The sequence below is a fragment of the Triturus cristatus genome, chromosome 6, assembly GCF_964204655.1.
Source record: "Triturus cristatus chromosome 6, aTriCri1.1, whole genome shotgun sequence".
Taxonomy (NCBI): Eukaryota; Metazoa; Chordata; class Amphibia; order Caudata; family Salamandridae; genus Triturus; species Triturus cristatus.
This window is the reverse complement of record NC_140589.1, coordinates 105011536-105036383: the sequence shown is the minus strand read 5'-3', so window position 1 is coordinate 105036383 and position 24848 is coordinate 105011536. Positions and strand designations below refer to the sequence as shown.

The 24848-nt window shown below is 44.7% G+C and overlaps 1 protein-coding gene across 2 annotated transcripts in view; it reads left to right on the top strand.

The window, feature by feature from the left end:
* Nucleotides 1-24848, top strand: part of LOC146816450 (ATP-binding cassette sub-family C member 10-like) — a 351699-nt gene that overhangs the window by 309262 nt on the left and 17589 nt on the right. For both annotated transcript variants that reach the window (XM_085610292.1, XM_085610293.1), the window contains exons 18-21: nt 12572-12825; nt 21479-21624; nt 21978-22075; nt 22686-22798. In XM_085610292.1, the coding sequence (XP_085466418.1) occupies nt 12572-12825; nt 21479-21624; nt 21978-22075; nt 22686-22798 (611 nt within the window). The remainder of the gene's footprint in view (nt 1-12571; nt 12826-21478; nt 21625-21977; nt 22076-22685; nt 22799-24848) is intronic.

The window sequence follows — 24848 nt, the reverse complement described above, 5'->3', positions numbered from 1 at the left end:
CTTGGTTCCAACTGTAGGTTCCATGTGTTTCGTCTTCTTCATCCTTTTTACAGGAAGACCAGAGACCATAGAAATTGGGTGAGGGTGAGCGGAAATTACTGGGGCTGAGAATGACTCAGTTTGGGAAGTGACTTGAGATGGCTCACCTCCCAATACACCATTATCAATTAGCTCAAGCTCCCCACCAGACAGGAGGTCTTGATTCATTGTTACAAGAGAACACCCCCTCTCCCCCCCCCCCCCCCCCCCCCGCGATAGCCGACGTTCAACTGCCATAATTTCCTTGTTAATGGCAGTGGCGGCCTTGGTCAAAAAACAATCAAGTGTGGAATTTTGAAGAGTCTTAGGTGACTTCTCCCTGGTCACCTGTCGCTTCCCTTTAGCCATTTAAAACGATAGCAAAAAAGATACTTATTTGAAACAACGCACCATCAGGTGGCACCACCGTACATGGGAAAACTCCAGCGTCCCCAAGTAAGTATTAGCAAAACAACTTACTTCAGATGGAGCTCCTACAGGGACCAACAAAGTACAGCACAGCCAAGAGAGTAGGCCCAGCCCAGTCTCATCCAGGCTCTGACGGGCTAGGATGCTTTTAAGCGCCTCCTGGCGCATTGCAGGCGCCACTGGCGGCTCCGGACGCAAAGCAGGATGGGCGATGGAGTCCACCCGATCGGCAGCACCCCCGGCAAAGTGACCTGGGAAAGGGTTCCCTTTTGGCCGGTCTTCTTTTCTGCCCTTGTGCACCCTGCACGCAACTATACCACCAAGAAGCTGTTACTGATCACAGAACTTTAAGGCGTGCCCTTCAACGTTTTTTCTGTCTGTACCACAAATACTTCCACTAAAGGGCCAGAACATTTCTCAGAAAGTCAGGTGGTAGCCTTCTTGAAGTCCATAGACACCAGCTGAGGTGCAAGCTCCTCGCCGACACTCACACACTGACACAAACCACACTGCCCAACTGTCCATGCGTCCACTCTTCAGTTCCGTGGTCTCAAAATAAGCGTTGGAGTGCGGCACACGTCAGGTACACGACAGCAGATCGATTATAATGTTTCTGCGTGTTGGCTCTTTCATTCTCATTGTCAAATATGAATATGAAATCTGTGCAATATATTTATGAATAATGCATACATCTTTTACTTTGAGAATAATAACAGATGTAGTGTTATTCCATTTTGCTTGTTAGCTCTACCTCCGAATTAAAAAGTAAATAAAAAAGGATGACATGCTGCCTTCTTCCACTCCAGGCAGGTGAAGGTCACCCGTTGCCTCTTCAGATTGTGTTAGTCGGTGAAATGATGACTCAAAATGATACAAAATCTGGGGGTCCCTAGAGCAGCGGGGGCAGATTTCTAAACCCCTGATGCAAGGACTTAGTTCAATGCATCAACCTTGAATTAGAAATACAGTTGGACTGCAGCCCTAACACAAAAGCATTGAGCAATCTTCGACAGGCAGTGTTTTCAGGTTACTCTCAGTCCCTCTAGATGAATTCAGAGACGCAGTGGCAATCCAAACAATCTTTCATTTATGAATAACACAATCAGAGATAGTACTAAGAAATGGTGACATTTAGTTTAAAATGTTTATTTCAAAATCCTCAGCCCAGTGCATAAAATATGTAATGTAAAAACGCATGCTGCGAAAATAAAAGCAGGTAAGCATGTAACGGTCAGAGAAAGCAAGATAAATGTTTCTAACATTGTTAGTGAGTTTTTGACCTTCTAACACAGTAGAGCTGTTTCTAAGCGCTATAATAAATTAAGCATTCAGTAGGAAAACCTGCCTTGCAAGTTCTTTGGGATGGATCGCACAGCATACCTTTGAACAGCTGGCCGCGGCTATTCCTTATCAGAGTTCTGCCGCAGAAGCAGCATGTGTGTTCAAGGTGAAGCAGCACGTGTGTTCAAGGTGAAGCAGCACGTGTGTTCTAGGTGAAGCAGCACGTGTTCTAGTTGAAGCAGCACGTGTGTTCTAGGTGAAGCAGCACGTGTGTTCCAGGTGAAGCAGCACGTGTGTTCTAGGTGAAGCAGCACGTGTGTTCTAGGTGAAGCAGCACGTGTGTTCTAAGTGAAGCAGCACGTGTGTTCCAGGTGAAGCAGCATGTGTGTTCTAGGTGAAGCAGCATGTGTGTTCTAGGGGAAGGACACTTTGTGCACGGCTCCTGGAATCAACTCTCAAACTAAAATTAGGGGGCACATCCTGGGTTTTCTAAACCATTTGACCGCTAATAAAGAAAAACAAGTCCGCTTACAGAGTTGTCGGCAATGATGATATCAGCAGAACCCCAGAACATCTTTTCACACAGTTTTCTACCATGGAAAGCAGCAGAGTCTCTGTGCATGGATGTAATAATGTGTACATGAAATGGAAGCCTACCAGAGGCCTAACTTTTTCCTGAAAGTGCATGTAAGGCTGTAGAATATTAGAAAGGAATTCATTGCAGCATCTAAAATGCAAGACCATCTAATTACAGAGTGTACATAAAGGTAAAAATTAGTCCGCTAGGCCTACATTGAAGGTAAGGGGAAAAAAGGAGGCTATGTCTTATGAACCTGGGATGCTCTCCTTCCCGCAACGCCTTGTACAGGCAGTCTCCCTGAGGCCCTTCATTTTATAGATAGGTGAGAACCCGACTGCACATATAGTGTTACAGCCGCTAGGCAGGTGAGTCGTTAATGATTTCATTGACGATACCTGTGATGCAAAAACAAGACTAGAGGTACGTAACATTTTCTTTTGCATCATAGGATCTTCATTGATAGTTGTAAATGCTAGAATAGAGTAGATATTGCATACAGCGTCTGTTAGGCAGGAAATAGCTACACAAGTTCTTGTAGACAGAAGGAGATCATTTTTACAGAGGAAATCATTGAAAAGATTCCCAAGCATGTTTTAGCTACTTTGGATCTTAGCTGAGTATTGTGTCTGGGCAGCAGTGTTTAGTGAATGTATGAACAGATTTCCACATAGCAGCTCTGCAGATTTCTGTGTTTTGGATGTAGTAGCTCTTTTCCCTCTAGTAGAATAGGCCTTAGGCGTAACTAGGTAAGGGTTTATGTGCTAGCTAGAAATACATGCTACGATTCAAATCGGAGTTAATTGTTGGAAGTAGCTAAACCTTATCTGATGTGACCATCGTTCATGAATAACTTTTGTTTTTCTGATGCTTTTAGTTCTAAGTAAAATGTTAAGATTCTCTTAACATCTGGTGAATCTAGGGACTGATTCACAAAGTTATTTAGGTTTAGTAAAGTTACGAGCACCGAGTCTCAGCACTCGTGGCGGAATCTCAGCATTTGGGGTGGAATCTCCACTATCCGGGGCACAATCTGCAGTGCACCGTGCAGAGATTCCACCTTGTGTGCAGAGATTCCACACCGAGTGCTAAGATTCCGCACTCGTAACTTTACTACACGTAAGTACCTTTGTTCTGGCCACTCTGTTGGAGTAGATGTAGTAAGAAAAAAACACATGAGTAATGATTTGATTAATGGGAAAATCTGACAGTACTTTAAGTAGGAAAAGAGGGATGATTCCTTACAACTACTCTAGCAGAGGGAACAATAGTTTTAATAAAACTCATCTGCAATTCACTAATCCTTCTAGCAGAAATTATTGCAGAAAGAAAAATAGTTTTCCATGAAAGGTGCTGCAGTGTAGATGTATGTATATGGTGGATCCATTTATTTGGATGGAACTCAGTTGAGTTTTCAATGTGGAGAAGGTGCCTTTATTGGTGAATAGGCCTTTATAAGACTATCTAAAAAAATTCCTTTACCAATGGAATTTTGAAGAAATCTTTTGGGGAGACTGTTATAGCCGCAAGATGAAATTTAATGGAGGAGATCTCTAGCTTTGATTTTACTAAAATAATGGATATGGTAAAATTACTTTGTGACATGGGATAGGGTTATGGCCTTTGTCAAGGTACCTAATACAGAATCTTTTCCATTTTTAGGCACAGTACAATATTGTCGAATTACTTTTTGCTTCTTTTAGAAGCTCCATAAATTCTGGAGGAAGATTCCATGCCTATATTCAGGAGCAATGCTGCCTAATTCAAAGACTGTAGGCTTGGGTGGTGGTGGGCCCTGACGTTTGGTGAGAAGGTCCCTTCTGCAGACAATCTCCTGTGTTGAGTGAGCAGTAACTCCAGGTGATATGAGTACCACCATTGTCTCAGCCAATCGGCGGCTATTAATCTCAGCTGTGTGCGTGATCTGGGCAGCTTGACAATCACTGACGATATCAGTGGAATTAGAGCAAAGGCATAGACAAAGGGATCTGACCACTGTATCAAAAAGGGCATTGCTGCTTGTGTTCCGCTCTGGAGTACTGGACAGAAAGTCTCGGCACAGGAAGTCTCATCATTTCTTTTGCCATGGTGAATAGGTCTATTGATGGTTTACCCCATTATTTGAAGATTAATTCTAAAACTTCATAGTTGAGGACCCATTTGTGGTTTTCCTAATATCTTCTGAGGAAATATGATTTTTGACTGAGAGATCCTGGAATGTGTATGGCAATCATAGAGATACCTCTGGCTAGGGCCCAATGCCAAATCAATTATCCAAATCGAAAAGTATAGAACCCTCAGATGGACATTTCTTATTTCCCTGGGTCTCTATTGCTTTTGAAGAATTTCTTTTGTTCTTTTAACCCAACATCTTTTAATTCCTCCACCTCATTTTCCATGAGCAACATTTCTTCAGCATGTGTTAGCTGAAGAAGGAAGATCCAGAAAAAGACAGATTTGCTATCTTCAATTGCACATCAAGCTTTAGAGTCGATAGTCTCAGCCATGAATTTTGTCTTATTGTGATACCATGGCAGTATCCTGTAGCACCCAATTCAGCCAAATCCAGAGATGACTTACACATTCATTTTAAACTAAGGATACTTCTTTCATAATTTCTGTATATTCTTGTTGCAAATGTTTATGCAAATCAGATAGTAAAGACTGAATGCCAACACATATTTCTTGCTGGTATTTTCTGAATAGCGCAGTTATGCTAGAATTTTTCAAGTGGTAACACACCTTCCTACCAGTGGAATCCTTTAGTTTGCTTTACCATTTAAGTAGGGCAGATGTTTCTGGCGCAGAAGCATGTTTACTCCGGAGTGCTTCCTCAAGGACTATATCTAGTTTCAGATGACTCTTCAAAAATATGGATCCTGTTGAGGAGGCTTGTATTTTGTTTAAGGGGGAGGTGTCACTGCTTTGACCGTAGCTGTGGTTAAAACATGTTATAGGAGACCTGGTACTAGGTGTAATAGAGTTGTTGGAGTAGCTCTCAGTTGTAGAGTCTCAAGCATAACGGAGACTGATGTTTGAGGAGTCTAGTAGGATGTTGCACTTACCGGCTCCTCTCGTAAGCACATCTTGAAACGTATGTGTTGTCTAGTGGTGATGCCCTTGAAGACTGGGTAGGAGATGTAGGTGTGTAAGATGTGTGAGAAACATCTGTATCATTATCAGGTCATCGAGATCTTGTGTATGACCTTCTGTGGCTTTTTGCCAGAGAACTTTGATGAGGGAGGGGTTTTCTCCTAATAGATTCTTGTAGAGGAGGATTCCACTTTCCTTTCATATTTGTCACTTTGAAGTCACCTTTGAGAATTTTCTTGCAGAAGAAAACTCTAGAGTACTTAAAGGAGTTTAGATGGGACCCTCCAAAGGTATGATTGGTTTGATAGAATGATTATTCAAAGGAGCTGGAACTAGAGATGTAGCCACTCTTGAATGGCATGAAGGAGCATACGTCTCCACTCTTTCTGGATGACGATTGTCTGTCCAATGAGGAGTGCAGAGACTTGGAGTAGAGGATACTGAAGACCGGACTGTAGGAGACTACGGTGGAGACAGTTTGTTTTTTGTCTCTTTACCTCAACAGTGAAGTGTTCGACGATGGTCTTTGTCTTTTCAATGGGGTTGGTAATGTGGTCGCCATCAATAATGAAGGTATCACAGTCAGTGGGCATGCCACCATCGAGAAGGACCTCGCTGTCGCTTGAGTGTTCGTCATTGATTGTGTACACCGGTGATGCTTCAATTTCAATAGTGAAGGTTTATTCGACACTGACCTCAAGTGTTTTGATGACGTTGAATGATGGTGACGATGTGGTGATTGGAGGAACATGTCAGCACTGAGGCTTTTAAAGTAAACAACACAAATGTCGATTTTTCAATGACACTGAGACCAGTGATTACATCTATCTTTTTCACCAGATTTTCTGCTGGGGGGGGGGGGGGGGGGGGGGGTTGGTGGGAATTAGGGTTGTTGTGTTCTAGCCGTCTTCTTTTCTTCTCCTCTTGTTCTGCTTGGAATGTTTTCCATCATGCCTCTCAGTATGATCCCCGTTCTTTTTGACGTTTTTTGGCAAATGCCACAATCCTTCACACAGTGTGTTAGAGGGAGGCAGATTACACAAAGCTTATGAGCATCTGATATTGCCTTTTTTCTCCCACAAGAAGAGCAGATTGAAAAAAAGTGGAAGCATTCTGACTACAATTCTTGTCAGAATTAGATTTAAACTTGCACACTTGATGTAAGATATAGTAAACGGTAAAAGAGTTTTTTTGCAGATCTAATTTCTCACAGTTGTTCAGAGAGCCTTCTCTCGTTAGCTGGAAAAAGGAACTGCCTCTGGGAAGCAAACTGCCAGTACAAAGCATTGTGGGAAAGGGTGCCGGCCAAGTTCTCTAAAGACATTCTATTTTCCCTTTACCTGAAATATAGAACGATCTGACTAGTTTTTACCTTCAGGTACACTTTGTAATTAAGTGGCTTTTCATTTTAGATATGGCATTGCAGTCCTTCTAATATTCTACAGCTTAATATGCACATTCAGGGAAAAATCAGGAATCTGATAGGCTACTATCAAGTGCTTGGTGGGCTGCCATGTTTCAACCTTGCATCCTGAAGTGTGCACAAAAGTAATCTGCAACATGCACACCTGTCCACAGAAATACCACACTGGCACAAGGCCTGACACGGCAAACTTGAGTACGGCGGGTAGTCCTTAAAGAGAAGCTTTGCTTGTTACTGTTGAAGAATTAAAAAAAGCAAGAACTGTGAATGGCCTGTGTGATCTGAGTGGTGTAAATCCCGCTACAATGGACACATATGGATTGTACTGGAGTCAGTTTTTGGCATGTGCGCTTTTTTGGACTTGTACTGGTCTGATATGGCTAAAATCCTATTGGATTCCAGTTACTATTTTCCCATGAAAATCATCATTGGTTTTATTTTACATTATTGTTCATTTTTGCTTTAATCACATATAGTTTAGTGTCAACAAATCCACATATCGCAACTGAAACCAGAAGAAACAATTTGTAACTGGTCAGCTTCAAATTTAATCAGGACAGACATTTTTTCCAATCACGGCCACGCCACAGATGCCACGTGTTCTCCAGCGGAAGCACATAAACAATAGCCTGGCATCATGGCTGCCCTCCTGCGTCTGTCCCCTGAGCACATTAAACTGTGTTGATGATCTGATTAGAGAGAGGTCTTCCAATATCGGATAAAACTGTATTGTATTTAAAGATATTAGAGCAGAGATGATAGCATGTGAACAAGATAGTAACAGTAGTGTGAAAGTATGAGGAATTCTGGGGACCATATAAGGCCTGACATCCACATGTTAAAGCTGAAAAAGTGTTGGTGAAATGGCACATCGAGGCAGACAGCATGACTGTAGAATAAACACAAACTAAAATTCGAAGGTAAGTTCTGATGTGCACGACTTGAGCTGGTGACTACAGTCTGAGAGGTAAATGTAAACCTGTAGACTAAGCAGGCTGTGTGCAGCAAAGCTGAAGCTCCAGTAAGGCCAACAGTGCAAGAGTGAGGCTGGAGTCAAAACAGGGTGAAGGGCAAAGCTGGACACCAGACAGGGCATTGTTTATTAGAAATAATCAGGGGTGGGGGGGGGGGGGGGGGGGGGTCGCGCAAACCTGAGATGATATCAGCCACCATCTTAACTGTGAACAAAGCAGAAAATACAAAAATAACAGCGAAATACAATCTAGTTCACACATAATGTGAAGCAACGGGAAAGCCCATGAGAAAATAACCTTGGATTTGAACAAATAGTTCCAAGGTAATTAGCTGACATGTTACTTGCTATTAATTGACCGAATTATGCATTTAACGTGTAGTCTGCTACTTATTTTTCTTGCACTAATAATATTTACGACTACATTTAAGAGAATGCATGTACCTGAGGGCTCAGAGTACAAAAGAGAGTTTAATTTTTAAAAGAATTGGAAAGGACGGACATTCTGCCCATAGCTTCAAAATGCTCCAAAGTCATGCGTGACAGATCCACCGCCTTCACCAGCTAACAGCGTGGTGCAGTCTGGTTCCTGGGAGCCCATGTATGGGTATCACGCGGCTCCATGTGGTGGAAATGACTGTCCTCAAGTCCAGGTTTTGCCGACAGCAGCACCAAGTAGTGAGAGACTTGTAGGCCCATGTTTAGAATGGCAAAAGTACAACTGCAACCTCCACATGCTTAGTGCTGTTCAACCAGGAATGGCACAATGCCACCCTCTCTATATCTATATGGCATCAGCTGAGGGCTCTGCAAGAGCTCGCAGGATCGCTCAGGGAACTGTACGCTAGCTGCTGACAAATGCGGTGCTCTGAAAGGCAAGAATGTAAACCCTGGCAACCGAAAATGAGCCTCCCATACTTGCAAGAGGAGTAAATTGAGTATTGTCAATTGGGTACGTGAAAACCAGGTCCCTAAATTCAATATTGCCTCAAAATTGAGTGCCTCGAGCCAACCCTGGCATGGAAACATTTGGCAGCGCTTATCACTCTGCCGACGAAAAATGCACATATTTTACTGAGAACGGAGCCTTCTCCCCAGCAAATGTCAACAAATCATATAGTGCCGTGTGCGAACAACCCTTGGCGCCATTACGTTTTTATCTGAAAAAAATATAGAAGTGACACCTAAGGAGGTAATTACACAGCAAGCGGACTTTAAAGCAAACTGGTCGTCTCAGCCGGGGAGGTGCTTTTAAGTGACCACAAGATGATGCTAATAACTACATGTCAAGATTTTGAAGCTGCAAAAAGGGAGGATCAGAAAAACAATCTGGGTAATAGTCTGTTCTTTGTTCCTTTGCCTGTCAGGAACACTGAGTGAGAGTAGCAGGCAAGGGGCGTGAGAAATGATTGTGCACAGGGTGGGAGCAGCAGGTCACTGGCAGCGCAGACTCCAAGTGAGAAAAGACCGTTTCCGACTTCATGCTGGCACATGTTACCAGCCAGGCATCATTGGAAAGCGGGTTTCTGCAATCAGGAATAGGGGTGGTGGGGAAGGGAGGGGGGAATGAGTCTCGGAATCGAATGGGTTGGCATGTATAGAATCCATCTGGCGGTGAATAATGCTCCCTTTAAAAGTCAAGATTTTGGACGGGATGGAGCAGCGACCCCCACCTCGCCCACCACCCCCGCCTCTCCTCTGAATGTGCGGGATGTGGCTAACTTTGTGGGTGAGGCTCATTGCCTCAGATCCGGGTGAGATTGCAGCTGCAACCCGGCCAAGGCTGAGCCAAAAACACATTCCCGCCATCCAGTAACACCACTGTAGGCAGCCAGAGACTCCAAAGACACACACACACAGGGAAAAGCCAGCCTTGGGCTTCCGGGGCAGATGCCTGCAGACTGCATATCACACCCGGCCTGTTCGGGTTACCGGGAGCTTTTTTTGTAAGCTGAGAGGGGCTGGGTGGAGCAGCCAGCACAGACAGATTTTTGTTTCCCTATCTTATCCTGGCAGTCCTTTTCTGTTGGTTGTTTACCTGTTAGGAGAGCAGCTTCTGTAAAAGCCGCTGACCCCAAAACACGCTGGGAATGATATCTGTGGAAAGACAATCACATGGATGGAACAGCTATAACAAACAAGACTTCAACAAGCCCAGTCCCCCTTAAAAGCAAGCGTAAAACCAAATGTAAATCCTACCAAAAGAAGCCTAAGTAACGATGGACGTAGAAAAGTGCAAAAAATGACTGAAAAATACAAGCAACTAGTCGGAGCTCTGACGTGAGAGGCAGCACTAACACAGCTGTGGCATTAAGAGGAGGTGGGAGGGAGGAATGCAATATTAACATGTAAATAACTATGGCATGGAAGCTGAACACAGGCAAACGGTCACAGAGCAGGGAACCAAGAAAAAGAATAGTCCCCCCAAGAACACATAAAGAGCCATAGCGGAAAGAGACGGTACTTAGTCCCTGCTGCATGGGAGGAACAGAAGGGAGAAAGGAGGAACAAAGAGGCAGGGCTGACCACTAGCAAGCAAAGATTTCTAAAGGAAACTGAAACAAGCAAATCAAAAGCAAGGGGATGGCTTTAAGCCAACATGAGAACTTACAACAGGTCTCGAATGCTCGACCTAATAAAAACAGTAGCCGACTTAGCACTGTCACAGTGTTCACAACAAAAAGATTGTTGGAGAAACATGGATACTCATTATTTGTTGTGCCCTTTACACTTGAATGTCATGCTCATTGTAGTACCCTCTAGCTGCTAACTGAGAAAATCCACATTTCCACATTTTTGCATTGGAAAGCAGTGACCCATCCTTTTCCGGAGCCAACTGTGTACCCTCTGGCCTGCAAGACCTGGCCCCTTCTTTTGTGTGGTTTTTGCCCACTTTGTCCTATTCTGTTTTTACAATTAAAATAACATATGACTTTATCAGTTGTCCAAATCCGAAGATATAAATTACAAAGTAATCATAATATTTCCATTAAAAGGTTCTTCTCCTTGAGTGCTGCAATAGAGAGCGATATAGGGCTGCTCAATGTCCAAACCCTGAATGAACCATTTAAGAGTAAACATAAATAAGTCTAATCACAAACCATTATGGGGCAGATGTACAACCGTATTTTGAGGTCGCAAATGGGAATTCAGCCCATTTGCGACTGCAAAAAAGGCCAGACCCATGTACAAACCATATTTTGCGAGTCGCTAACATATTAGCGACTCGCAAAATATGGTTTCCGACTCGCCATTAGGAAGGGGCGTACCAAGGGCATCCCTACCTAATAGCGAGTGCAAATGGCATGTAAGATTGTTTTGCGACCGCATTTGCGGTCGCGAAACACTCGCAGTTTACCACCCTTTCCAAAAGGGTGGTAAGTTACTCGCAAACGGGAAGGGGTTCCCAGGGGACCCCTTCCCCTTTGTGAATGGGGGTGAAAATGTTTTTTAAGAGCAGACAGTGGTCCCAGAGACCACTGCCTGCCCTTAAAAAATGAAACTGAAAAGTTTCATTTTTCTTTTTGTAAATGCATCCTGTTTTACTTTAAGGAAAATGGGCTGCATTTTTTAAAAAAACTGCTTCATTAAAAAAGCAGTCACACATATGGTGGTCTGCTGACCCAAGCAGGCCACCATCCCTGTGAGTGCGAGCCATTTCCAATGGGGTCGCAAATTGCGACAGCCTCATGAATATCAATGAGGCATGCAATTTGCGACCCCATTGGGAATCGCAAACAGGGTCTGAGACACTGTTGTACATTCATTTTTGCGAGTCGCAATTTGACGCAATTTGAGACTCTCAAAAATAAATGGTCTTGCATCTATCTGGTCTATTTTCTGCAGATTTGATCTACTACGTATCAGACTTGTCCTACATAGTTTATCACAAATAATCACAGCACCCATCTTCCAAGTTGAATAGGTTTTTATTCTACTGCAACAAAGCTCTAAAATACTTTGTGCCACCAACCTGTGTATCATTCCTGAAAAGTGTTTCATATGAAACTTCTTCAGGGCATCCACTCCTACTGACTAATGTATCGTCACATGGTACTTGAAAAATTTAGACAAATCTCCATCAAAAAAGCGTCTAAATATTTATGTGTTCACCATCTTTTCAAATTCCTAAATGATGCCATTTGTATTGCTTCAAAATCTAAAGTTGGATGCCAGGATACATACCAGCACATTGTGGGGCGCCTTCCCTAGCTATACTTGACGGTTAGTGGAGAAGGGGGAGATCCCTCTGGTGAGCAGGGACTAGATTAGTGGGACTGGAGGCAGTGAGGTACGATACATTCAGTGCCACAATGACTACCAAAAGCAATATGTCCCACAATCAACACATTATTACAACCCTGCCCTTCCGTGAAACTAGATTGTCTATTTTTTGATGCAGAACCGAGAAAATTTAGAACCAAGACAAAAAAGTGTCACTGGTGGATTGGATTGACAATGGGGAATGTAGTTTTTTTCTCAAAGCTCTATGGTAATTGTAGTCCTTTGATTTTCTGTTTGCTGTGTTTAATATGACTACTGTTAAAATAAAGCAAGGAAAAACATGCAGAATCCTCACCTCCATATCCTTAATAGAATAGAAGATTCTTGTTCATCTGTGCTAGAACAATTTCATTTAATCAGAAACATAAAATGACTGGCAGGATCAATCTTTTCAAGGACTCAAACATCATATTAGTGAAATAACTGCAAAGGAATTTGACTGTATGTAAGGTTGGCTCTGACACCATTACATTCTTTCTTTCTTTTGTGACAGGTTGCTTACAATTGGCCAACTCAGGGGCAGGTGGAATTCCAGAATGCACTTTTATCATATCGTCCGGGACTCCCTAACGCTCTGGATGGGGTAGACTTCACTATTTCACCAAGAGAGAAGGTGGGCATCGTGGGACGGACTGGATCCGGCAAATCAACCATCTTCATGGCCCTGTTTCGCATGATGGAGCTGGAAGAAGGGCAGATCCTTATCGATAATACCAATATCCGGTTGGTTGGACTGGAGGCTCTGAGGTACGATAGGCTGAAATATGTTGACCTATAACATAGTTGTACATTTCAAGAAATTCTTTTTGCTTTAATTATTTTCTACATATTATGTTGTATTGGAGTAATTGTATGGTGTACGTCTAGGTTCTGCAGCAAGAGACCTATGGTGATCTTCTCCTTGAGTGTGTAATGCCCCATACATTATTTATTTGATCAGGGCTAATCAGAATAGTCTAACCACTAGGACATATTCCAATTGGCTGATAAACTTCTGAAACAGAAGGCTGTTTCAGCAGTTCTTATTTCCTGCCATCAGTTATTCAGAAAAGGTCTATGTGGGTAGATCCTGAGATTGGGTTTTGCCAACCCATTCACAACAGTTAGTTGCCTGGTTGTCCCAGACTGTTTAGAAGCATGGAAAGGTAAAGGCTAGTCGAAAACAAGTGGCTCTGTTAGGTTTATGAAAAGAATCCTCCCAGTTTCTAGTCAGCCTGAGAACCATATGTTCGAGGCATATGAGCTGCAGATTATACACTGTGCATAGATCGCCATCTGGTGTTGGGCCCGGATGTTTGCAGTTTGTTTTTCCTCTTGGAAAGTCTTTGGGAGTCACGAGGTCGGTGACTCCTCCTCTGGTTAGTATTGCACATGGGCTTCGGCTCCATCCTCAGATTGTTTTTTTCCGCCATCGGGCTCGGATGTAAAACTTCGCGCTCCGGTTCCGAACTTCCCAGTTCACCGATCGACGCACAAATCCTCGCTCATCGAGCTTCTTCAAAGACATAAATCATCTTATTCATCTTCTCTTCGGCACTTCTTCGATTCCGGTGGTCGACGGCGGCCTTCGGGCCTATTCCGGCTCCGGTCTCGGCTGATGAAAAGAACTCCCTTCAAGAAGTGCCCTCGATGTGGGTCCAAGTTTCCCCACACCGATCTCCATGAGGTGTGCAACCTCTGCCTCTCCCCAGAACACGAGGCCCGAGACTGTCCCGCCTGCAAGTCTTTTCACTCAAAAAAGACCATCCGAGATAGACGGGCTAGACACAACATGGCGCACTCCTCGACCTCCGCTCCAGTCGACATCTTCGGGGACGACATCGAAGCTCCGGGATAGCAGGACATCGAACAGGAGGACGACGACCTAGTCAGCGCTTCCGAGGCAGACGTGGAGGACATCACCCCGGCGCAGCGGGTCGTGAGTACAATTCCCACGCCCACGCCGATCCCGAAAAAGGCTTCGGTCACACCTTCGCCTCCGGGCCTAGGCAAGACCATGGACACTGCTTCTCACACCCCACCTTCGGGCCCGGTAAAGAAGCCTTCTAAGCCTTCCGGCAGCTCGGGCTCGAGCCAGCTGGCCACCGGTGCCGACAAACACTCTTCGGCACCGAAGAAAAAATCTGCCTCCACCTCCACACCGACCCCGGCACCGAAGTCTTCGGTGCCGAAACCTGCTCCGGCGCCGACCAATCATCACAAGACCCTCGGCACCGACACTCCCGTGCCGAGACCCCCTTCGGCACCGACCAAAAAACCGGAGGTTCCCAGAAAGCACGGCTTCGACTAACCTAAGAAGCCGTCGGCCCCGAAGCCTTCGGCGGCGACCGAACAACCAGTGTCACAGGAGCTCTTCACACCGGATCCTTTGCAGAAAACCCTCACCAAGGATCCAAAGACCGGACAGTTGACATTGTCTTAAAAAAAGAGACACTTGGACAAGCCGGCTCCGCCTCCACCTCCAAAGAGAAAGGACATTGCTACCTCTCCTTTCAGGGTACCTTCCCCACCTCCTTTACCTCCTCCACCCTCTCCACCTCCACCCCCTCCACCTCATCGTTCCCCCACCTTGTCTCCTGTCCCAGACGATTTGGGGGACCCTTACTATGATCCAGAAGATGTGCCACAAGATCCCACCCCTACTGGATCCCCAGACCCATGGGATGATTATAACAATCCGGACATCCCAGATGTCCCACAGGATGACCTTTATCCATCTAGGCCATCCCCTCCTGAAGATTCCTTGGGTTTTCACCACTTGTTACAACGGGCGGCACACTACTACGGGGTGGAGTTACATACCGACCCAGTGGAGGAGGACTTCCTCCTAGACACCTTTGATGATACACATAGGTCCACTGCCATTCTACCTATGTCAAAGGGCGTAATTAAACATGCCCCTGAGGTTTTTAAAGACCCAGTCAGGGCCAGGGTCCTAAACCCTCGGATAGAAAAGAAGTACAAAGCCGACCCTACAGACCCTTCTTACATTAAGGGCCCCGCACCATTAGATTCCCTAGTGGTATCTACAGCCAGGAAACGCTCAAATTCTCAGGCGTCAGGCGAGGCGCCCCCACCTCACAAAGAGTCCAAGCTCCTAGATGCGTCAGGGAAGCGCACTGCGTCACAAGCGGCCATCATATGGCGTATTGCCAATACGCAAGCACTGTTGGCCCGATACGACAGGGCGCAGTATGATGAGCTAGAGACCCTCATGCACCATCTCCCTGAAAAGTACAAGGCTAGGGCTAATGAACTTATTCAAGAGGGAAAAACAATAACCAATACCTCGATACGATGTGCCCTAGATGCGGCAGATACAGCCTCCAGGGCCATAAACACCAGTGTCCTTCTCCGTCGCCATGCCTGGCTCAGGGTTTAAACCAGAGGTTCAAGCCTCTATACTAAATCACCCATTCGACTAAGATCATCTATTTGGCCCTAAAGTAGATGAAGCCCTGGAAAAAATGAAAAAAGATACAGACACGGCGAAATCTATGGGAGCCCTACAAACACAGACTCCCAGGCGCTCCTTTCGCCGTTCTTCCTTTCGGGGCACGGGCAGAGGCTACTCATCGGACATTGCATCCACGTCCTATAAATCCCCCCATCAGTCTACCTTCACAAAAGGTTATCAAAGAGGCGGATACAGAGGCAATAATAATAAGGGCAGAGGCAAAACAAATACTGCCCGCTCTGCCACACCTCCTGCCCAATGACTTTCCCCCGCTCCCTCCAGACCATTCCACTCCGGTCAGAGGCAGACTACGACATTTCCTTCACGTCTGGGAGACAATTACCTCAGACAAATGGGTGACACAAATTATTCAGTCAGGGTATTGCCTAGAATTAACATCTACACCCCCCAACATTCCACCCAGGCACCGCCCTATGTCGCAAGAACATACTGAGCTACTGACACAAGAAGTGATCTCCCTCCTGCAAAAAGGAGCAATAGAGCAGGTCCCCACAAATCAACGAAATTTAGGGGTCTACTCCCTGTACTTTCTAATTCCAAAGACAGACGAGACCCTACGACCTATCTTAGATCTCAGACCTCTAAACACTTACATTCATTCGGACCATTTTCACATGGTAACCCTCCAACAGGTTCTTCCGCTTCTCTCCCAGAACGACTTTCTCACCACTCTGGACTTAAAAGACGCGTACTTTCATATCCCAGTACACCAATCTCACAGAAAGTACCTCAGGTTTGTGGTAGACGGACAACACTACCAGTTCAAGGTGCTCCCGTTCGGGGTGACAACAGCACCAAGGGTGTTCACCAAGTGCCTGGCAGTAGTGGCTGCACACCTCAGAAGACAGCACCTTCACGTCTTCCCCTATCTGGACGATTGGCTGATAAAAGCCACGTCTTACCAACAGTGTGTGCGACATACCGCCGCTACAGTCCAACTACTTCACCAGCTAGGCTTCACGGTGAACCATCAAAAATCCCACCTGGTACCATCACACACAAAACAATATCTCGGTGCCACCATAGACACCTCAAAGGCCATAGCCTATCCCAACCCTGCCAGGATTGCAAAAATACAGACGCTGCGTCAAAAATTCCTATCCCAACACTCTCTCCCAGCAAGAGTGTTTATGCAGCTCATAGGGATGATGGCCTCTTGCATCTTTATAGTGCCACATGCAAGACTCCAAATGCGCCCACTCCAAGAGTGTTTGGTGCGCCAGTGGAACCAGGCCCAGGGGCAACTGACAGATCTGGTGTTGGTAGACGGTCGCACCCATCGCTCTCTGCAGTGGTGGAACACCACAAACCTTTCCAGAGGTCGACCGTTCTTGGACCCGGTCCCACAGATAATCCTAACGGCAGATGCATCGCTCTCCGGCTGGGGGGCTCATCTGTTACATCTCACAGCTCAGGGCACATGGACGCCGCAACAGAAGTTACTCCACATAAACCATCTGGAGTTACTGGCGATCTTCCTCGCCCTAAAATCCTTCCAGGCGCAGATTTCAGGCAAGGCAGTCCTCGTTCGCACAGACAACATGACTGCCATGTACTACATTCAAAAACAGGGGGGCACACACTCTCCACAGATCTCTCAGTTAGCACACAGCATATGGAAATGGGCAATTCCACAAAATATTTTTCTCCTAGCCCAACACGTCCCTGGAGTGCAAAACACCGTGGCAGATCTGCTGAGCAGACAGACACAGCAGATCCACGAGTGGGAACTTCACCCACAGGTTCTTCACCCGTTCTTTCAGAAGTGGGGGCATCCACACATAGACCTATTCGCCACCCACGAAAACAAAAAATGCCCAAGCTTCGCCGCCAGATATCCACACCCATTGTCCAAAGGCAATGCGATATGGATGAACTGGTCAAACAAATTTGCATACGCTTTTCCACCTCTCCCACTAATTCCATTAGTGGTGCGAAAGCTACAGCAGCATTCCCTAACTCTGATCCTAGTAGCTCCAACATGGGCCAGACAACCGTTGGACACCACACTGCTGGAACTCTCAGTAGTACCACACCAAAAGCTACACCTCTCACCGTGCCTCCTAACCCAGAACCATGGAGAGATCAGGCACCCGGACCCAGCTCAACTCAACCTTGCGATCTGGCTCCTGAGGTCCTAGAATTTGGATACCTTAACCTTCCCCCTGATTGCATGAACATTATCAGGGAAGCTAGACGCCCTACTACTAGGGCGTGCTATGCAGCAAAGTGGAAAAGATTTGTTGTTTACTGCCACAACAACACAATAAATCCCTTAAATGTATCCATACAACACATTATATGTTATTTACTCCATTTACAAAGGTGTAACCTAGCATATACCTCCATTCGGTTACACCTTGCTGCAATTGCTGCCTATTTACAAAACAGGCAGCATCTCTCACTTTTCAAAGTGCCTGCCATCAAAGCCTTTATGGAAGGCCTCAAAAGAGTAATTCCACCCAGAGTGCCACCCTCACCTGTTTGGAACTTGAATATAGTCCTCACACGGTTAATGGGACCCCCTTTCGAACCATTACATAAGTGCGAGCTGCAATTCCTCACATGGAAAACAGCTTTTCTAGTGGCCATCACTTCCCTCAGAAGAGTTAGTGAAATACAAGCACTCACTATACAGGAACCTTTTCAGCAGATGCATCACAACAAGGTTGTACTGCGCACCAATCCCAAGTTTCTACCCAAAGTCATTTCTCCATTCCATCTAAACCAGTCGGTAGAATTACCAGTCTTTTTCTCGCAACCCCAAACAGTTGCGGAAAGAGCCTTACACACACTGGATGTTACAAGGGCTTTACTTTACTACATCCAGAGAACACAACCTTTCAGGAAAACCAAACAGCTATTTGTTTCCTTCTCCCCACCACACAAAGGCAACCCTATTTCTAAATCCGGGATAGCTAGGTGGATTGTAAAATGCATACAGATTTGCTACCACAAAGCAAAACGAACGCTATCGGTTCCCCCTAAAGCCCACTCTACAAGGAAGATAGGGGCTTCTATGGCTTTCCTAGGGAACATACCACTAGATGACATCTGCAAAGCAGCGACATGGTCAACAACACACACCTTCACAAAACATTATTGTGTAGATGTGCAAACCAAGCAACAAGCTAGTGTGGGCCAAGCTGTACTGTAAACACTGTTTCAGACAACTGCAACGGATACCGGTGGTCGCCGCTAGGGTTGGGTACTGCTATATAATCTATGCACAGTGTATAATCTGCAGCTCATATGCCTCGAACGGAATATGCTACTTACCAGTATGCATCTGTTCTTGGCATGTAGAGCTGCAGATCTATACACGCCTCCCCGGCTACCTGTATCCGTTCCAGTCTTATCTTATTTAGATACAACACACATGGGTTTCTTTACTGTTACTACTACGCTCCATCTTTCCCTGCTGGCGAAAAACAATCTGAGGATGGAGCCGAAGCCCATGCGCAATACTAACCAGAGGAGGAGTCACCGACCTCGTGACTCCCAAAGACTTTCCAAGAGGAAAAACAAACTGCAAACATCCGGGCCCAACACCAGATGGCGATCTATGCACAGTGTATAGATCTGCAGCTCTACATGCCAAGAACAGATGCATACTGGTAAGTAGCATATTCCTTACTCTTGTTCTTTTCTTTTCAGTAGACCATTCTGCAGATAAACTTTAATAAACAAATGACTTCTTTTTATTTCAGCACGCAATTGCATCTACCTCTTCTGTTAATCCATTGTCAGGTAAAATACTTCAGACGGGATCTATGGGCCAGCTATACAAAGCTTTTTATGGTCACAAAGGGCCTGCTTCTCAGAATTGGGCGGTTTGCAACCCCAAAAAGGCCTTTTCTTTTATGCAAAATTGAATTGTTTTGCGGAAATATATTTTCGAACAAATACAGATTCAGGGGCTTGCTTATGACGTCCCTTCCAAGTACCAAATTGGATTGGTATGTTTTAATGTTTTGCAACCGAATTCTGGTTGCAGAACATTAATCTTTTACCACCTCCTCAAAGGAGCTAGTGAGCCATTCGCAGACAGGAAGGGTCACAAATGGATCACCTATCCTTTCTGAATGTTGACAAGGACATTTTTATGAGTAGAGAGTGGTCCAATGGACCACTGTCTACGCCTAAAAAGTGAAACTTACACTTTTCATATTTCTTTATAAACACATTCTATTTTACTTTCCAGAAAATGACATGGCTGCGATTCCTAGTGGGTTGCAATTTGCGCCCCACTTCAATAATATTAATGCGGTTGGCCGAATTGTATTCCACTAGGAATCGGTAATTTGCAAACTGACCTATTAGTTCGCAAATTACCACACACATCACAGAAATACTGGTTGCAAAATGGAACCAGTTTTTTGGTGACCAGTTCTGAGTACATCTGGTCCTAAGTTCTAAACAGTAGTGAGATGGGACATACTGACAATATCTGGCCAAAGTATACAAAAAAGTGATGGACAGAATGCTTAAATCAAACTATCTCAGATTCTAGTGATTACTCGGGCTGCATACCAGAGCATTGGTATTTTGCACACCATGCCACCTCATTTTGGACCTAGCCATTGCAAATCAGTCTTGACCCTGCACTAATGGAAGTAGTTGAGCCCAAATCGCCCAGCCAGGTCCTCTCTGAACAGGAATACAAGCAACCCGAGACCTGTTTCACACTTATTAGGGCTCATCAGTTAGGTATACCCGCTTAGGGTGTCACACTTAAAGGATCTAGCGTGTGTGTGCCAACTTCAACTAGAATGTTCACTGGCAGGCTGCTAAACATTTTGATAGAATTATTCATCCCTGTCCCAATCAAGAGGTTGGGAAAAAACGTATTAAAGGTTCTTTAAAAATAAGATTTGGGATTCCGGAGTTTTAGATAAATATGCACATGCCTTCCAGTAGCAGTGCATTTAGGTGTCTCCTCCTTGGAAATACTTAAAATATGCTTTAAGAGGTAAAAGGCTACACTACCCCGTTCATTGTGGCAGGTGCGTGCACGTCCAGCACTATGAAAGTCAAGGTACATCGACAGAGATGAACATCCCTTCTCTAGTCTACTTAAAAAAATCTAAAGTAGTGATTTGCAAGGTTGTCTGTCTACATGAATTGGGAACGCTATCATATGTTCACAGTTAATAGCACATATTAGCAGATTTACTTGAACTAGCCGGCCTCCCAATTATTAAAGCAAAAGAGTACAAAAAGGTTCACAGTAGATAGGCTCCCAGCACAGGCATATATATAAAAACTGAGGCCACAAACACTTGTCACCCCACTCAAGGATGCGTGATGTTCTTCTGTTTATGGACGCTTTGTGTTCGAGTACAGAATGAATTAGCACTGAACAACTTCGAAATTTCCAGTTTCTCATCCAAATAAAAATGTTGCCCATAGTAAACATTCTAAAGCACATATAGCTAAATTCTCAGTAGGCATTTAGCTGTTTAAGATGACCAGTGCCATCAAATCTCCATGTAGTCTTATAGACAAGAATTGCGCACTATACAGCCCAAGATATAGATTTCCTCTCAACCAGGACATGGTAAAGGAAGCTACACTACAAGGAAGCTTGGAGTCACTGCCCAATTTTCGCGTACTAAATGACAAAGGTGGAACCACCTAGCCAGTTACCCTACATGGATGTCAAGGGACAATGAAAGGTGCAGCGTTCATCAGATTCCCAGAACTTGTACATTTGTTTGGCCTGGCAGCTCGGACATGAACTGTTTTAAAGGAGAGGGGGGAAGGTTGAAAGTCTCAATCTCTCTTCCTTACTCTCTCCTCAACTTTTTCCATCCTATTTTATTTGTTCATCGACTCACAGCTGATTAACATAATTTCATATCTTTCCTGTCAAATCAAGCTTTGAAGTTCAGTGATGTGTCTCACTTCTTTTTTGCACAGGTCCAAGCTGGCCATTATTCCCCAGGACCCCTTTCTCTTTAGTGGAACGATCCGGGAGAACCTAGACCCAAAGGGCAGTCACCTGGATGCTGTGCTGTGCCAAGTCCTGGAGCAGTGCCACCTGAAAGAGGTGGTAGCTCGCATGGGTGAGTGTAGTTCAGGTCATTAGTCATGCAGAGTAATCTGTAAGAAACCGTCATTACTATATTGTATATTCAGTTGTACATCCCTTAGGACTTAATTTTGTTGTTGACTAGTCATCAGATATTAACATCAAGCCTACGCTCTCTACAGTGGATCTTATTACTGTCTGAAAGCATCACACAAGAGAGAAACTCCAAACTAGGAGTCTTCCAAGAGCCTATGCTCAATAAAGAAATACAACATGATTGAAATAAATGAGGGAGAAGTGTTGACGAATTAGGGGTTTCTAATGCACTTCTTGCTTGTACTGGCTAGTCTGACATCTTCCTTCGCATAATTTTTTGTCTCCATGCAGGTGGACTCAGTTCTGAAGTAGGAGAACAAGGAAAGAACTTCTCAGTGGGGCAGAGACAGCTTCTGTGCCTGGCAAGAGCTCTCCTGACGGATGCCAAGGTACGGTACACCTGATACACCATGAAGAGACCAAGTATGCCTTCAGGAAAAGAGACATAAGAGAGAAAAAGGAGCATTCCCCAAGTATATATAGAGGCCCCATGCATCAAAACACAAGCAGAAACTTTAATTGAGAATCTTCCATGTTTCAGGTTCTCTGAGTCCAGCTGAGAGATCCAAATATTGTTGTACTCTAAGGAAACACTTAAAATGTGACTGTCAACCAAAGACCGATATTGCTACCAAGGTAGAAGAACAGGTAGTTAAACCGTGAGGTCTAAAAGGTCCAGTGTTGTTATGAGCTGTGGCTAACTCCTACAAAAGAAAAATAATCTAGGTCCTAGAAGTGAGGCTTCTTAGATCAGTGGAAGAAGGTGATGAGCAAAGAACACCAGTGAGCAGGTATATACTGTTGCCATTGTATATGTACATATTATATCAGTGGTTCAGCGAGATAGGAAACGCCTCAGCTCTCAAATCCACTACCTTTGGTATTCACCCAGATCAGATAACAGACAGAACTGTTAAATCCCTCTGGAACCCCCCTCCCTAAGAGTGAAAGACAAATAAATCTACCTTTCTCCACTCATTCTCTTTTCCTTTGGTGCAGGTTCTTTGCATCGATGAGGCCACAGCAAGCGTGGACCAGAAGACCGACCAGGTGCTGCAGCAGACAATTCGAGAACGATTTGCTGATAAAACTGTGCTTACAATCGCTCACAGGTACCAGAACACCCTCCACAAAATGCTTCATAGTTTCTGATCAGGAGTTCATAAACACCCTATTGAAAATGGTAGATTGTTTGCCGGGGACCCATCATTTAGCAAGGAGAGTGACGCATGACTAGGAGTGGTTAGGGGTAAAGTCTTAGTGGCAGGCAGACAACAAGAGTGAACTGTACTGTTGAAGCACTGTATATTGCAGTGAGTGCTATGTTGTGCAATGTGGGTGTGTTGCAGCGCACTGTGGAGTGCAGTTTGAGTGCTGTAGAGTACTATGCAGGTGCTTTGTATTGTAGTGTAGGTACCGTTAAGCGCAATATGAAGAACGTGTGAATGCCTTGGGGCATTATGTGGGTATTTTACAGAGAATTCTTAGTGGTGTAGTTTGAGTGATATCTAGTGTAGTGTTGGTGTTGTGGGGTGCAGTGTGAGGGCATTGTGATCAATGTGATTGCTGCAGAGTACAGTTTGAGTGTTGTGCAGTGTGGGTGGCACTGTGTGTGATTTGGCTGGATATCAGTTGTTATAATACATGACGTTTGCAACGCAATAATTTGCCACTTTTTTACAATTTGTTGTCGATTGCAATTCATTGGTTTACAACGCTTTACGCATTCTAACTACTTTTTATTTATTTATGGGAGTGTACATAAACATTGTATGCACGTTTATGCACATATGTATATATTCAGTATTACGTTTACATGTACTCATACCTATAATTTTCTTTTTTGTGGGGGAACCCCATAAAAATGCTGCTCTAGCCTGGCTGGCTTGGGAGCTGGCAGGGTCTGTGGGGGCTTTAATGCTTCCCCCACAGCCCTTAATCATTCAGGCTGCCATGGATAACCCGGGAGGGCAAAGGCGCACCCACTTTAAAAAAATAGTCAGCTCGGGCCTCCACCCACAATGGGTGCAGGGGTGCAGGAGCCTTGGGGCTCTCCTTCGTCCACCATATTTGGATAAGTTGTAGGTGCCATGGGTGGGCACCGGAGCACCCACTTAAAAAAAATAAAAAACAACAAAAAAAGAAGAAATGTGCGTCAGGAGCTGCTCATTTCTTATTCACTGCTCCTACAAGGAGTGCCCCATATTGCCGTAGGGTTTTGTAAATTATATTTTTTTCTTCCTGGTGGTGCACATAGAAGGGGAAAGGCCACCACCATCTATTGTGTTTAATGTTGTTTAGGGCTGCAGGGAGTGCAGTAGCCCCCTAGCAAGATTAGAACAAGCATTGGCATAGCCAATAGGTCTCGCCTTGGGGACCTTATAAGTGTTTAGCCACGCAAAAGTTAATGTTGTTGCACCAAGGATATTGTGCTGCATAACTAAATACTTATAAGGTCCAAAAGCAAGACCTATTGGCTATGCTAATGCTTGTTCTTCTTGTAGGGTGCTTAATTTCCTAAAGCAATCTCTTCTTTTATTTATTTGTGTTTCATCTTCACCTGAGAGGTATACTTATGGGAGTTGGGATGGCTGCAGTAGTATGTTTACTTGCAGAGCACTATGAAGTGAGCACGTACCTAATGTAACCGTAGATGGTTAAGGCACTGCCAGTTTCTGGCCATCAACAAATGGATTTTAGAGCAATGCACCAGAAATTGAAGTCTTTCGGGTGATAGCTTGCATAATGAGGATACTGTCTTCACATGTATGGTATGACTAAGAGAGAGCACAAGTCATTGAGACAACTCTCAAGGATGATTCACGGAGAGAAAAGGGAAAGACCACACTGGTTCTTGTGGACCACACAACTCCACCATCTTTCCCTGGCTGTTCTTCTGCTATTAATGTACTCATTGCATTAGGACTGGGGGCTCTGGGGCAGTGTTCACAGTGTTTAATCTTAGCCGGTGCATTCCGGTGCTAAGCACCGGCACTTAAGTAGTTTCCGGTGCTCTGCACCGGCACCTAATTGTCAACACCAGACATAGAACAGTCTACCACATGGTGACGATGCTCATCTAATTTAGAGATGGGCAGAACAACTGTTGTTTAGGAATACAATATACATTAAAATTGCTAATACCTGCCTCCCCAGAGGCAA